General features: G+C 41.1%; 1 protein-coding gene across 2 annotated transcripts in view; it reads right to left on the reverse strand.

The window, feature by feature from the left end:
• lamb2 (laminin, beta 2 (laminin S)) overlaps positions 1-13801 on the reverse strand; it is a 44458-nt gene that overhangs the window by 17491 nt on the left and 13166 nt on the right. For both annotated transcript variants that reach the window (XM_034875688.1, XM_034875687.1), the window contains exons 3-15: positions 11389-11558; positions 11157-11292; positions 9685-9758; positions 9349-9537; positions 8403-8466; positions 5203-5405; positions 4947-5067; positions 4644-4832; positions 3789-3968; positions 3160-3272; positions 2113-2192; positions 702-837; positions 441-599 (exon numbers count right to left, since the gene is read on the reverse strand). In XM_034875688.1, the coding sequence (XP_034731579.1) occupies positions 441-599; positions 702-837; positions 2113-2192; positions 3160-3272; positions 3789-3968; positions 4644-4832; positions 4947-5067; positions 5203-5405; positions 8403-8466; positions 9349-9537; positions 9685-9758; positions 11157-11292; positions 11389-11558 (1814 nt within the window). The remainder of the gene's footprint in view (positions 1-440; positions 600-701; positions 838-2112; positions 2193-3159; positions 3273-3788; positions 3969-4643; positions 4833-4946; positions 5068-5202; positions 5406-8402; positions 8467-9348; positions 9538-9684; positions 9759-11156; positions 11293-11388; positions 11559-13801) is intronic.

Here is a 13801-nt window from a genome sequence, read left to right on the forward strand (position 1 = left end):
TGGAAAAAGGCTGCAATGAAACAAAGAGTGAAAAATTTAAAGGGGTCTGAATACTTTCCGTACCCACTGTATATCAAATATGAAGATTGAGCCCGGAGACTGTTAGCTTAGCTTAGCATAAAGACTAGAAACAGCCAGACAGGCTCTCTCCAAAATAACTAAATCTGCCAACAAGCACCTCTAAATCACTTATTTACACGTTATATTGTGTCATGTAATAGCTACGCGCATCTTAGTGTAAAATGTTGAGGGTTTTACAAAGGATATTGTGCAGGACTATTTCCTGGTGGGGTGTAGTGACTTTCTAGAAGATTTGAGAGTGGTATCAATCTAAATCTCAGAGAGAGAGAGAGATTAAGCATATTTCACAAAATGTTTAACTACTCCTTTAAAAGCTTTAATTTGAGCTGAGCAGAAATGTTAATGTGAAACGCACAGACCTGTGACTCATAGCGGATGAGCAGATCATATTCCATGGAGTAGGGGATGTTACTGATTAGGAACTCCAGAGTTCCACCCTCAGGTACCAGAGCGAACCCAACACCCGTCCATGTGGCGGGGCGACCCGGCTGGTGCTCTCTGGTCTCCACTGTACAGCCCTGAGAATATACAGACGCAGTCACATATATATTTAAATATACTGAAGCCATACATTTACACCAATCCAAATGTGAGCTGATGAAGAATATGGGTGGGCTCACCTGCCCCATTTTGGCCAACTCAGCCTCATACAGGAAGTGATCCAGAGCCATGAAGAAATACCTAGACTCGACCTGCGTACACTGGCGTCCTGTCATGTGACTGCGACAGCGACACTGACCACTCTCCATGGAGCAGCTACAGAGAAGACACAAATAGCTTTGTGATTTCACTGCTAAAGGTTGACATCATAAATCATAAAAGTGGTGTGCACTTGTGAAGAGTATCTTGCTAAACAACATGTATAAGTGTAATAAACTTTTGTTTTGCACAGAGCCTAGTTTCTGCAATAATACAATTGAATGATCCAATTTGCTTTTTGTTGGACGTAACCAGGATGATGGTATGTATAAATATTTATGGTATAAATATGTCATTCTGGGGTGGCAGTAGCTCAATCCATAGTGGCTGGAGAGATGCCACTTCACCTCCTGGGCATTGCCAGGTGCTCTTGAGCAAGGCACTGTACCTCCCCAACCGCTCAGGGCGCTGTTTCAGCTGGCAGCCCAGTCACTCTGACATCTCTCCATTAGTGCATGTATAGATCCTGAGCATGTGTGTGTGTGTAGTTCAGGACTGTGTGTGATTACTAACAAAGTGTGGACACAGAGTGTAAATTGTAATTTCCCCATTGGGGATCAATAAACATTTAAAAAAAACAAAAAAACACACACTCTATGGCAATGATAACCATTTATCATGGTTTGCAGGTAACTATAATCTTTACCATGTTGACCATCTTAGTCCAACATCTTAACATAACTTCAGCTAATTAGCACTAAACGTAAATGTTCTTAAAAGTACAGCTGAGGCTGATGAAATGTAATTATTTTTGTTGGTATTTGATCAAAAACCAAATAATTGGAAACATTAAAATGATGGGCTGGTGATGGCACTAGTGAAAAAGTTAAAAGATGTACCAAATGTCATGGGAATCCATCCAATAGTGGGAATCGCGTGTCAAGCTCATGGTGGCGGTAGTGATATTCACAACAAAGTCAGTAGATTTCATCCACTTAGGACCATGAATGTGAATAAAAAAATTATCAATAGATCTTAGAGCTATTTCATTCTGGACCATATGGTTGAAGCACACATCTGCACTGCCATGTAGTGTGGCTGATAACATAAAATCGTTTACAAAGTTTCCATTATCATTGGGGTACTGAATTAGTGTTTGCTCTAGTGGCACAGAAAAGGAATCCAATAATTAATTAACTTGACCGTTGCTCCCATGGTAAAGGTGGAGGCCAATTAATGGGATTACACAAAGCTGAAGCTGCTATTTTGGAGATAGTAGTTCATTTCTGAGTGGATCTGAAAGTAGCCTCCATGCTATGGTGACTAATTTGTAACAGTCTCAAACTTCATGAGTGACCTGTGATTTAGAATTAAAGCTACAGCGTCACTCACTGGTTGTCCAGGGCTCCTCCAATATCACACTCGCAGCCTCGGCAGCCGTTTAAGTCGTGGCTCAGAGCCCAGTGTTCTGGCTAGAAACACAGGACAGGGTGATTGACAGACAGAAACAGAGCAACCACTCAAAAGACAGACAGTTGAACAGCTGGCTCCACACATACACAATGCATCACTTTCCGTGCTATTCCAGAGTGAGAAGGGAACTTCCTCTGCAGTTTGATTATCATAAGTGAGTCATACATACCAATTTTGTCTTTCAAAAGAAAAGCTGACTTACCAATGTGAATTGGTACTGGATTTTTTGAAGTCAGCAACTTCATTTAGACTTTAATTGTATTTCCTATTTTGAATCCACTTTTAACTCAGTGAAGGTAAGATCTTTTCTGGAGGACTTTAAAATGCTGGCCGATGTTGACATTACATCATTGCTACTTAAGTGAAGCTTCACATAGAAGAAGACATGATCCACTTTCCAACCTGTTTTAGGCCCTGACCATTTTAGGCCGTCTGTAACCCACACCAAACGGACAAGTCTCAAATCCCTGGGCTAAATTTAGTCACAAGGCCCAGGCAGGATTCCTGCCCATACTATTCCTAGCTAAGTCGGTTTAGGACAAGAGGTTGAATTATGACAGGAAGCTGATCACTACCTAAAATCTTGGGCTTCTGGGCAGAAGAGAGTCAAAGGACAATATGAGAAAGTAACAGAGAGCGAAGAATATCAGCAGCACTTATATAGAAGTTGAAAAGGAAAAGGAATTATAAAAGGTAAAATGGATCATGGAGTGAACTGTAAGGGAATGTCATTCAACACTTACATTGGCATTTAATTGTATGATGTTAAGAGCCAACAAATAAAACACTGTTATCCAGGGGTAAGGTCAGTAAAAAAAGTTTTTTTGTCTGTCACATTACCACTAATTTGACTTATTGACAGTAACTAGACTGGATGAGAAAGAAAATGACACATATTGATATTTTTTACTATAGCCAGAAAACAAAAGTCAGGACAAAGAGACAAGTTTGTTGGCACTGCCTTACCAAACACTGGTCACAGCTGCGTCCAGTGACAAGACGTTTGCAGAAGCAGTCTCCACTGACTGGGTCACACTGTGAGCTACCTGACACTGTTCCCCTGTGGTCACACTGGCAAGCTGGTGGATAGCGGGCAAAATTGATGAGGTTTTCACAGATAGATGATTGGTTACTGCAGCACATTAAAAGGCAGGATTTTAAAGTTACAACTGCAACTACTGTTCAATTGCAATTCCAAATCAATTTCTATGTAGTTGTTGCACAACTAAAACAGCCTTTGAATGTTCTTCCCGAGGCTGCACCATGGCTGTGCCCGGTGCTTTGAGCCCATGACAATTGTCATTGGTTTAAAGAAATGCCAATAAACCGGAGCATTTTTTTCTTCCATACAGTAATGCTTTGTGGACCAGCCAGACCCTCCTCCAGCACTGTGAAGGAAGGCCTGGAAAAGCAAGCCTAATTTCTATGTGACCCAAGTTGTGAGATACATTTTTTACAAAGTCTAGCAGGACAAGGCACAATTCTAACTGAGGATGATACATTTTTTACAATGATACAATGTAAAATGATGATACAATTCCGGTACATTAAAACATTTCTATGTTTGTGTGAATGAAAACAGAGATTGTACTCACGTTGGCAGCCCTGAGGGTTGTCAGCGCTTAGGCCAAAGAAGCCAGTCTTACACTTGTCGCAGCGAGGCCCCTCGACATTGGCCTTGCAACGGCACTGACCTCCCAACATGCCGAGGGATAGGTCGGTGTGGCTGTCGCACATGCCTCCGTTCTGAGAACCATCTGGGTCGCAGTCACAAGCTATGGCACAGTCAGGTGCCAGGTCAGTTTTGATGCATGAGAAACTTAAATATGGTTAACATTATCTGCACTCCGGCTGTGTATGATTTGAATTGGTGTTGCAATTTGATGTTTATGTGATGAACAACAGCCTCTCTTTGTGTCATGGGCAGTTATTTGTGTTGGCCATGGCCACATATTACAGCCCAACCAATATATTGGCGGGCAGATATTACTATTTATTATTATAGAAATGCCAATATTAGGTATTTCCCAATATATCGGTATCAATGTTTATAATGGCTGATTCAAAAAAATCTGCCATTTTAAATATTTTATCTATTCATTTATCGGAATCATCCATAATGATAAATACATTATTTTGATAAATAAAAACGGACTGGCACCATATTACTGTACATGAGTATTGGCGTTGCATAGTTTGTCCACCAGAGGTGGCTCTTAAATAACCAAATATTATCGGTAATGGCTTCTGCCTTAAAATTCCTTTATCGGTCGGGCTCTACCTGACAGAATACTTCTATTCTACTTTAATAATTCTTACTCTCAAAACATTCTATTACAACCAAACTTGGATGACATGTTCACATATGAATCTTTACAATCTGATGGCATGCCATCTACAGGTAATACTACCGTATAGTAGAAAACCAAAGTGCACAAATACCAACTCACCTTTGCAGACCTGTGGGTCCCTGATATCCTTAACTGGGTCTTTGTAGTAGAAAGGTTTGCACATCTCACAGTTGCGTCCCATGGTGTTGTGCTGACAGTCGTCACACACTCCTCCGCTGACGTTTCCCATTGCCAAATACACCGCCATGTCGAAGTGGCACATGGTTGAGTGGCCATTGCAGTTACACTCTAGAAAAAAAAGACATCCATTTCAAACAAATTTAAAAAAATTGAATGTCAAATAGATCTGCGATGTATTTGCACTGCACTTAATGCCCCCGTTGCTTCTTCCCCTTAACTCACTCCTGCAAGCGTTGGTGTTGCGCCCTTCAGCTGGTCTCCAGGGAAGGTCGTTGTGGAAGTCATCACATTGCTCGCAGTTCAAACCCTTGGTATTATGGTTGCACACACACCTGCCGTGAACCTTAAAAGGAGATAAGAGGGGGATTTAAATTAATCTGTATGGGATGAAGAAACAAACGCTTTGAAATTGTGAGATAAATACAGGAGCAAACAGGAGCTAATTAGAAGCATGTACTGTAACTGAAGACTCACTCACCATTCCTTCTATATCATCCCTGATGCCATTGATGGGGGCGCACTCTGAGGCGTGGCCATAGCAAAAGCAATTTCCACGAACAACAAGCTCATATATGGCGTAGTAATACTTTTCTTTGATTTCAGCTCTTGGGTCCAGCAAGTTGTCTCCCAGTGTGTGAAGCTTGGTAAAGTTCACTCTCAAGTTAGTGATCTTTAGCTGGTCTGTTAGGATAAAGGACAAGACGAGAGTAAGTAGGAGAAAAGCTTTTTTCTGGACACTTGAGTTTTAGTTATGTTCTCTGTTTTATGAATGCTGGAAGTCTTATAAAAGATAATTTTGGGGGGAATTTTTAGGCCTTTATTTTCACAGGACAGATGAAGACATGAAAGGGGGGAGAGAGGGGAAAAGAGCAAGTCGGAGTCTAACCCACAGCCACTGCGTCAAGGAGAAAACCTCTTTATATGTGCAGCCACTCTACCAACTGAGCTATTCTGGCCCCACAGAGTCTTATGGTGGATGGTGTGATATGAGTTATTTAGGTAAAGTATGCAGTTAAAAAAAACATATACACACACAAACACACATTCATTTAACAAAAGCCCCTTTGCAACAGCAAGAGGAGGTCAAGGCCGGTGGAGCCTGACAGAACTGAGTGTCGGTCAAAGCATTATGGGTGAACAGTTAATGATCTAGGATGGTCTGAGGTTTAGTTAGTTCTCTGAGTTTTAGGCAACTTGAGGTTACATTGAATGATGAGGTATAAAATTATTTTCATCATGCATCCATTTCACCATTTCATACCTCTAATGTAATATACTAGGTGCATGTGTCCTGTCTACATTTAAATATATTAATTATCTTTATATAAAAGTAATGCTGTTTTAGTTTTTTTTACCCACAACATATCTTTGAGGATTACACATGCATCCATAAATGAGATTCAGCATGGGTGATGGCAACGTTAGGCCTATTAGTTTTGCAATTACTGGAAAATGTCAGATATTGAAATGCTGAAGGTGCTAGATGAAAAAAAGGGGATCACCAAAAGTATGGAGTTACCCTCCTGGCACCATCGATACCTGTAGACAATTCCATGGCAATCCATTTTACGGTCGTTATGATAGTGTGGACCAAAGTAGTGGACTGACCGACCAATGGACACTAATATCCCTAGAGAAATGCAACTAGCATGACTAGTACATATTGCAAACCAAAACAGCTGAAACATCACAACATTGACAAATGACTGGAGAGTTAATAGGGAACTGTAGTACTGAGTGTTGAAATGGTTCTACCCACATCCTGCCTCTTTATCCTCCTAAACTATTTGGAGGGGGTTTGTACTAGAAAGAGAGATAACTCTTTTCCAGAGAGAATGTCTGTCAATCTGCCGGAAGAGCTGTGGTCAGAACATCCTCCGCTTTTACAGTCCAGCTGTTCACCTGTAGTCATCAACACACACACACACACACACACACACACACACACACACACACACACACACACACACACACACACACACACACACACACACACACACACACACACACACACACACACACACACACACACACACACACACACAGATGTACATAAACACACAAGCATACCAACACACTTTACACACATTTTCACATCACACACACACCTTTCCCTTCTTTGTCATAAACAATGACTGGCACTCACTCCCAAGGTCCTACGTTTCCATGCCAACAGCAAAGAAAATATGCCTAGGCTTCCTGAGTTTCCTGTCATTTTAAATCACGGTGGAGTGGAAGATGGGGCTTTATTTTTGTCCATACACTGACCCTACCAGCTGACTTTATCTGCAGTAATAGAATCCCTCTCTGACTGACAAGAGCTAATCCCTCCAGCTCCACTAGCCTAAGACTGTCTGGTTCTCCGTTCATTTAACTGGTCCCAGCAGCCAATAGCAGTTCCTGTTTGCAGTGTACCCATTGATGTACAGACTACAATCACCGGATTAGTTACTGGTTTTAATTTAAAATACTAAGTATAGGGAATGCTCGTAATAAGTTAGAAAGAATGTAGCACCTCAATTCTTCCCAGTCTGTAGTAACACAGAAGAGGCTGTGAATTACCCCCAAAAGGCTATCAAATGCTTTAGTCCATAGATGGTTGGGGTTAGAGTCAGGGCTGAGATTTGGGATAAGGTCCGGTAATCAAAGAGGCAGACTATTTACAGAGGGGAAGGTTTGCCTAAAAGTCTAAACTCAGGGAAAAAGGTCCCCATTTCTCACTCAAATGATGCAGAAAGAAATAATGACTTTGGATGTTGATTTATTGTTTTGACAACAGCAGACAGGAAATATTTCTTGCTCAGCTGTGAGGGGGTCAGGGAGATATTTAAAAACAGAACAAGACAACTCTGCTGCTACATTGGAAAACAAGTTTGGGTTTCTGGGAAAAGCTCTCATGTCCTGCCAGTCTAAACACAAAGGCTAGGACAGTGAGGCTGTGTGGGGAGAAACAGCTGCTTTTCACATCTCTCCATACAGCAGGGCATGTTTCACACCCCAGAGAGAAGGGCTGTTACAGTCCGTAAAGTGTCACAGCTGGATAACAAGAGCTAATTGTGTTGGCCACAGTTTGATTTATGGTGACAAATGTGACTCGCAAGGAAAATGACAGCACTTTCTATTATTATTAAATGTATATGTTTTTTTCCACCAGAGCTTATTTTGCGCTGTACTTCAGCTGGTTGTAGAGCTTTTATAGCCTCTTACATCAAAGAGCCCTCTGCCTGCAAAGCAACATTTACACACACCGAGATGACACACTTATTGTCAGATGAAGAGGACACAGGATTTTATTTCAAGACTGGTCAAGACCTCAACTGCAGGGATTTCATTAAATTGCCGGTGCATTGTCTAATTTAGGCCTCTGTGTTAAAACTTGCAAATGCAACCATTAACTTGGCTCACATCTAATTAGTAATTTGTCACCGTCAACCCCCCTGTCCCTGCCCCGTCTACAATCTCTCCAAAGAAAACGAATGAGGGAGACAGGAGAAGAAGCTCTGGCTGTCTAACAATAATCTGGCTTTGGTCTTGACTTGGTCTCGATAAACTCTGTTCTTGGGGATGACTTGGTCTCGGTTTAGGTGGTCTAGACTACAACACTGGATTAAAAAAAAGATGTTACCCTGTGATGTTATGCAACATCAACCTGCTGTTAAAAATATGAGCGTTACCTACTCTGGATGCTCGGGCTGTATGGATCCTCGATACTGATGGCGGGATCCAACACTCTGTAGATGACCTAGGCCAAGACACACATATTAAGCACACACATTACATATTTGTACTATCTGAGACTTGAAATAACAATAAAATAAGGAGTGAGGTATGCAGCATGAGTGTGAATCAGACTTTGCACTTTGTGGTCTGCATGCCTTAGCATTGTTCAGTTTGTGGACTACAGATTTGTGCTGGGGTATTTAAGAGCTTCTTCGTCCTCTCTGTTTGTATGTTGTCCTTTCAGTCAAGTTTTTAAAGGAGTAGCTTGACTATTAAAAAAATGCATCCTAATGTCTATTGATCTTTTTTTTATCATGGCAAGAAAGCAAATAAGCGTATTTCTCAAAATGTGGAAATATTCCTTCAGGCCAAGTCATTTGGGTGGCCATCAGAAACTTCAGATCCCAAACATTGGGGACTAAGAATGACATTTTACACAAAAAAAACTTTATTCTGAAATTAATCAATAACCTAAAATGCATTTCCATTCACTAATACAGAATAAGTTTCAGTGTTCTTTTTTTTAAAATTAGAAAGCAGGTTGAGGTGCTATGTAAATACTAATAAAATGTCAATGTCATAAAGGTAGAACGTGCTGCTACAGTGCCGTTACAGTCATCCCCAGCTGCAATGATGGTGCAGAGACTCAGAGAAGTGCTGACCAATCAGAGCAGACCAAACATTTTTGGGAAAAAAGACACAGGCGCTAAAATGGAGCGTTTCAGATAGTGGGCGAATATAGGTATATTCAGACAGACAGTATGAGAAGTGTTTTTTGAACATTAAAGCATGTATGAATGTTCTAGTAGAAACCCAAAATACAAGTATGAATCTTATAATGAGCACAACATGGGACCTTTAAACAATGTATTTGACCTTTCCTCTTCCTTAATCAAATGCTCACCTCTCCCTCTGTTGACGGCTCAATGTCAGAGTAGCGTGACTCACAGATGACATCATTAATGTTACGCAAAGGACCCTGGGAGACTCCGGGAAAGGTAGTAGCGCAGTCGTGGGAAAAGTAGCGGTAGACCTTCCAAGTACGACCAAAATCTGCCGACCGTTCAATCAGCATGGCCGCCGGACGAAAGGTCTGCAAGAGACAAATGTCTTAATAAACATTCTGCAGTGTTTTAGCTTGAATAGTCCACAGAATAAGTCCACATAGAGTTGTATGTATGTGTTTTCAGCTACTTGGTGATACAGCTCAATACATTGTTGACAAGAGCTTTTATCCTACCTTAAAAGTCATAATCAGGTGAGTGTAATGAAACTCAGCTTCCAGATCCAGCTGGATAAAGACATCTGACTTTCCTGGGAGACAAAGTGACAGACAGAGAGACAGATGTTGTGTTTTAACATAAAGCCAACAATTTCATACATTCATTCAACATTTAAAACCTGCCTGCACTTGTTTTCTATCTATATCATCAATTTGTGACAAATGAATGACAGAGAATAATGGCTAGCGGCAGTAAGTGAAGTAGCAACCATGCTTTTGGTTTGAGGAATGGCAGCCTGACAGGAAAAGGCATTCACTCTTGGCAGGAGAGCCTGTCAGAAAAGCCCACACACTTCCTGAGTTGCAGAGCACCAAATATACTGAAGGACCACTTTCACTCTTGTTCTCTGTGTTTTATGTTACATGTATACAGCACAAAGCCAAGAGGTCTTTCCCATTCCTGCATACTGATACATTAAAAGTGGCACCACATGAAGTTCATATTTTGCAATTTAGCACTCAACATAACTTTTAAACTGGTGATTTGAAGACAAACCACAACACAGCTCTTTCATATACACATGCAAAAGTTAAAAGGACTAAAGTAGACTGTTTTGATGCCTACTCAGATGCAAAAAAGCATATGCCTACACACATCAATGCATCCTGGGGAATTACCTTTGTAACATTTATAACTCGCAGGTTATGACAGTCTGAATGTGCGTGGCACATAGTACTCACCTAAAAGCATGTTAGTAAAAGGACACTCAGTTACAGGGCTTCATAATGCCTGCCTGTATGCATGCAATCCCATGAAGTTGTAATTCCAATTAATAAGTGCACACAATCAAACCTCTGTAATACACATCAAATAAGCCTACTGTGCCACCACCCCCATGGAAATGCAACAAAGATGCCATGGAAAAGCAGCGGCAACCATAAGTAAAAATAGCCACTCTTCTTCCTGTCCCCCTTCTTCTTCTGTTTCTTTCTGTTCTATTATGGGTCATCAACAGCACTCCATCATAGCAACATGGCTCCCAAACAGCTGAACTGAGCCATGTGTCCAACTCAGAGGTTTACAGTAACTTCATTGTCATTTTGAGCGAAAATACATTATTTTCCTCTCCCTGTCCTGACTACCGTCTCTTGCTAAGTCTTAAATTATCCCCCAACTTTCACTTGTATCTTGCCATCAGAGCTTTTACTTTTTTAGAGCTTTCTCCTTTTCCTGTCATCACTCTTTCCTCCCTCGGATGAGATGCCAGAGCAGGACCTACTCTGTTATTAAGCCCATCTGTGTCTTCTGTGGCTACTCAGTGTGTGTGTGTGTGTGTTTTGTTGGTCATACCAAGTAAACCTGAGTGTGAGAGAGCTAAGCTAATGACAATCAGATGGATTTTAGAAGTCAATAATTATTATTTTTTTATTTCATTTTAATAATTTGTTTTTTTCAATGCAGAAGAAAAGTGACCACAAAGTCTCCTTACCATTCTCGGACTGCCACCAGGACTTCTTGCGGTGAGGTTTGAAGGTGGTGATAACGTTCTCTATCCGGTGATTGATGGTGTTGTACACCGGGTCATATGGCCGTCTAGAGTCACAGTCGAAGCACTTCTTCTCATCCTGCAACAGGACAAGAAAAGGTCAGGGTTATACGGTAAAAAGATCAATGAGAACCCCACATAGGATGTTATACATACTTAGTATCATTGCACTCACCTGAAGATGACTGACAATACAATAGGGCTCTTTTTTCCTCATCCCACATGTGGATGAGGCCTTCAGGTTCTTCTCTCGTCCCACCAGCAAGTTCCCCGTTGCTGGGTAACAGCTGCCATGGGCACAGCCGTGGCTTTGGTCAGGCTCCTGGCCAAGGGCAGCAGCCAGGACTGGAGGGAGGGAAACAGGAAATGGATTACAATGAACAGGAAACAGCAGTGCAGAGTGGCATCATGCCCTAATAGAGTACTTATTCACAAGCTTGTATTGGCAAAAACTATTCTTGAAATCAGTTCTCTCTGACTTAAAAGAACCATCAAACATCAAAAGTTCTTATCACTTCCTGAGGAGAACAGACTCCAGGATGGGAAGAGAAACTGCAGAAAACTCAGGAGCTGAATTTGTCAGTTTGTCTTATGATTGAATCAACTTCATTCTGATACAGTAACCTGAATCAGTTATTCATTGTGCTTTGTTCCACAAAGATAGCACGGGCATAAAGAAAGGGATAAAGAGGCAAATGCAGAAAGAGACGGGGATTCTGTACAAAAGAATACCAAGGACATGTCTCAAATAAATTCTTTCAAAAAGATGATTTTGAAAGAGCCCCGAAATCACAATCGCCAAACCCACCAGACTCTATTTAAATAAACAGTCATTTTAGCGTGTATATAACCAGCATCATTTTTACAGGTAAATGGATAAATTAAGACTTTATTTCAACCAAACCCGATTAGTGATTGTTAGTGGAAAGACGAACCGAGACGGACCAGTACTACCATACTGGACTGATTTCATCAGTCCCTTATGGTGTTTTGCCACTGCATGGTATCAACTCACCTCAACTCTACTTTTTTACCTTTTCTGGTTTTCCATTACAAAAAAAGTCCCTGATACCTGCTAACAGGTACTTTTTTTTAGTACTACCTCAGTCGAGGTTACGAGCCCACTGAGGTTATACCAAAAGGTGACGTGAAAACCTGCACAACTGATGAGTATTAGATAATCGTCACTATTTAGTGCGTCATCATTGCTAGCGACAGACAGGGGGGGTGTCCTGAACAAACCCGGTATTTAAATAGTATAACCACTGTTTGTTTGTTTTCTTGCTTCTTTTGAAATTATTTGTCTTCTGGCTGTTGAAACAGCCACATGCCGAGAATCAAAAGCACCAAACGGTGCAGGTTAAAAAAATGAAACTACACTTTAAAGGTCCCATGACATGGTGCTCTTTGGATGCTTTTACAGAGACCTTTACCATGAAAGCCATGATGTCTCTCTTTCATGGGTGGGCCAAATTCTCTGGGCGGGCAAAGGAGAGAAAGGGGAGGTAACCTTGCCCCTTATGACCTCATTAGGGATACGATTCTAGATTGGCCCATCTGAGCTTGGATTTTCTCAAAGCCAGAGTAGGATACCCAGGGCTCGGTTTACACCTATCGCTATTTCCAGCCACTGGGGGACCATAGTCAGGCTTGGGGAACTCATTTATGTTAAAAAAAAACTGAAAGTGAAATTATCATGCCATGGGACCCTAAAGATAATTACTTCTATTGGACTCCATCCATAAAATTTAGGCTTCAGCTCAGAGATAATGCAGATGGTTGAAAATGTGAAGGAACATTTGTATGGTAAAAAAATATGTCTATACATTTTTAAAGAAATTGATGTTTTGTTAACCGTTCAATCTCCTAGAAACAAAAACCAATATGAGCCACAGAAAATAATAAATTCCATATTTGAATGCTATTGTTACCTAGTTACCACTTGATCAAAACCAATTCAGTGTTGAGACACCATTCAGTGGGAGGGGGATTATCTCAAGGCTACCCTGCAGGTTAACTGGCTCTGCTAACACGACCTGATAAGAGACCCCAGCTACACGCTAAATCTGGAAAGTAACCAATGCAGGTCATGCAGGAGTCAACTAAGACCAGCAACGTTTGGAAGTATAACATCTTGAAATCGAATGAATGACTAGTTAACAATGGCTCCAGATAGAGCCTTGACATGACATATCTAATTGAAAAGCTTGTTTTTACAGACTTGGTATAAATGTCGAAGCATGGAGTGAACAGGCTGTTATGCTTTGATACAGCACTAGAGCCGTGCTACCGTATGTGTGGGAGTTAAAATAAACCTTATAAACTTTCATGACAACCAGCAGCAGCCGCCACACATTCCACTGGACGTCTTGACATTAATTACTCCTCCTACATGCCTCTTGGACCTGTGGTCTGTGTCTGTTGCCATGAGGAAATTGGAATGAGTGGGGACCCAGAGGTCTTGCTTTCAATCTACTGTCTACACAACAGGTGTTTCTAATCCTCCCTGCGTACATACAGTGGGTACGGAAAGTATTCAGACCCCTTTAAATTTTTCACTCTTTGTTTCATTGCAGCCATTTTCCAAA

Source organism: Etheostoma cragini, chromosome 7 (genome assembly GCF_013103735.1).
Source record: "Etheostoma cragini isolate CJK2018 chromosome 7, CSU_Ecrag_1.0, whole genome shotgun sequence".
In the NCBI taxonomy this organism is placed as follows: domain Eukaryota; kingdom Metazoa; phylum Chordata; class Actinopteri; order Perciformes; family Percidae; genus Etheostoma; species Etheostoma cragini.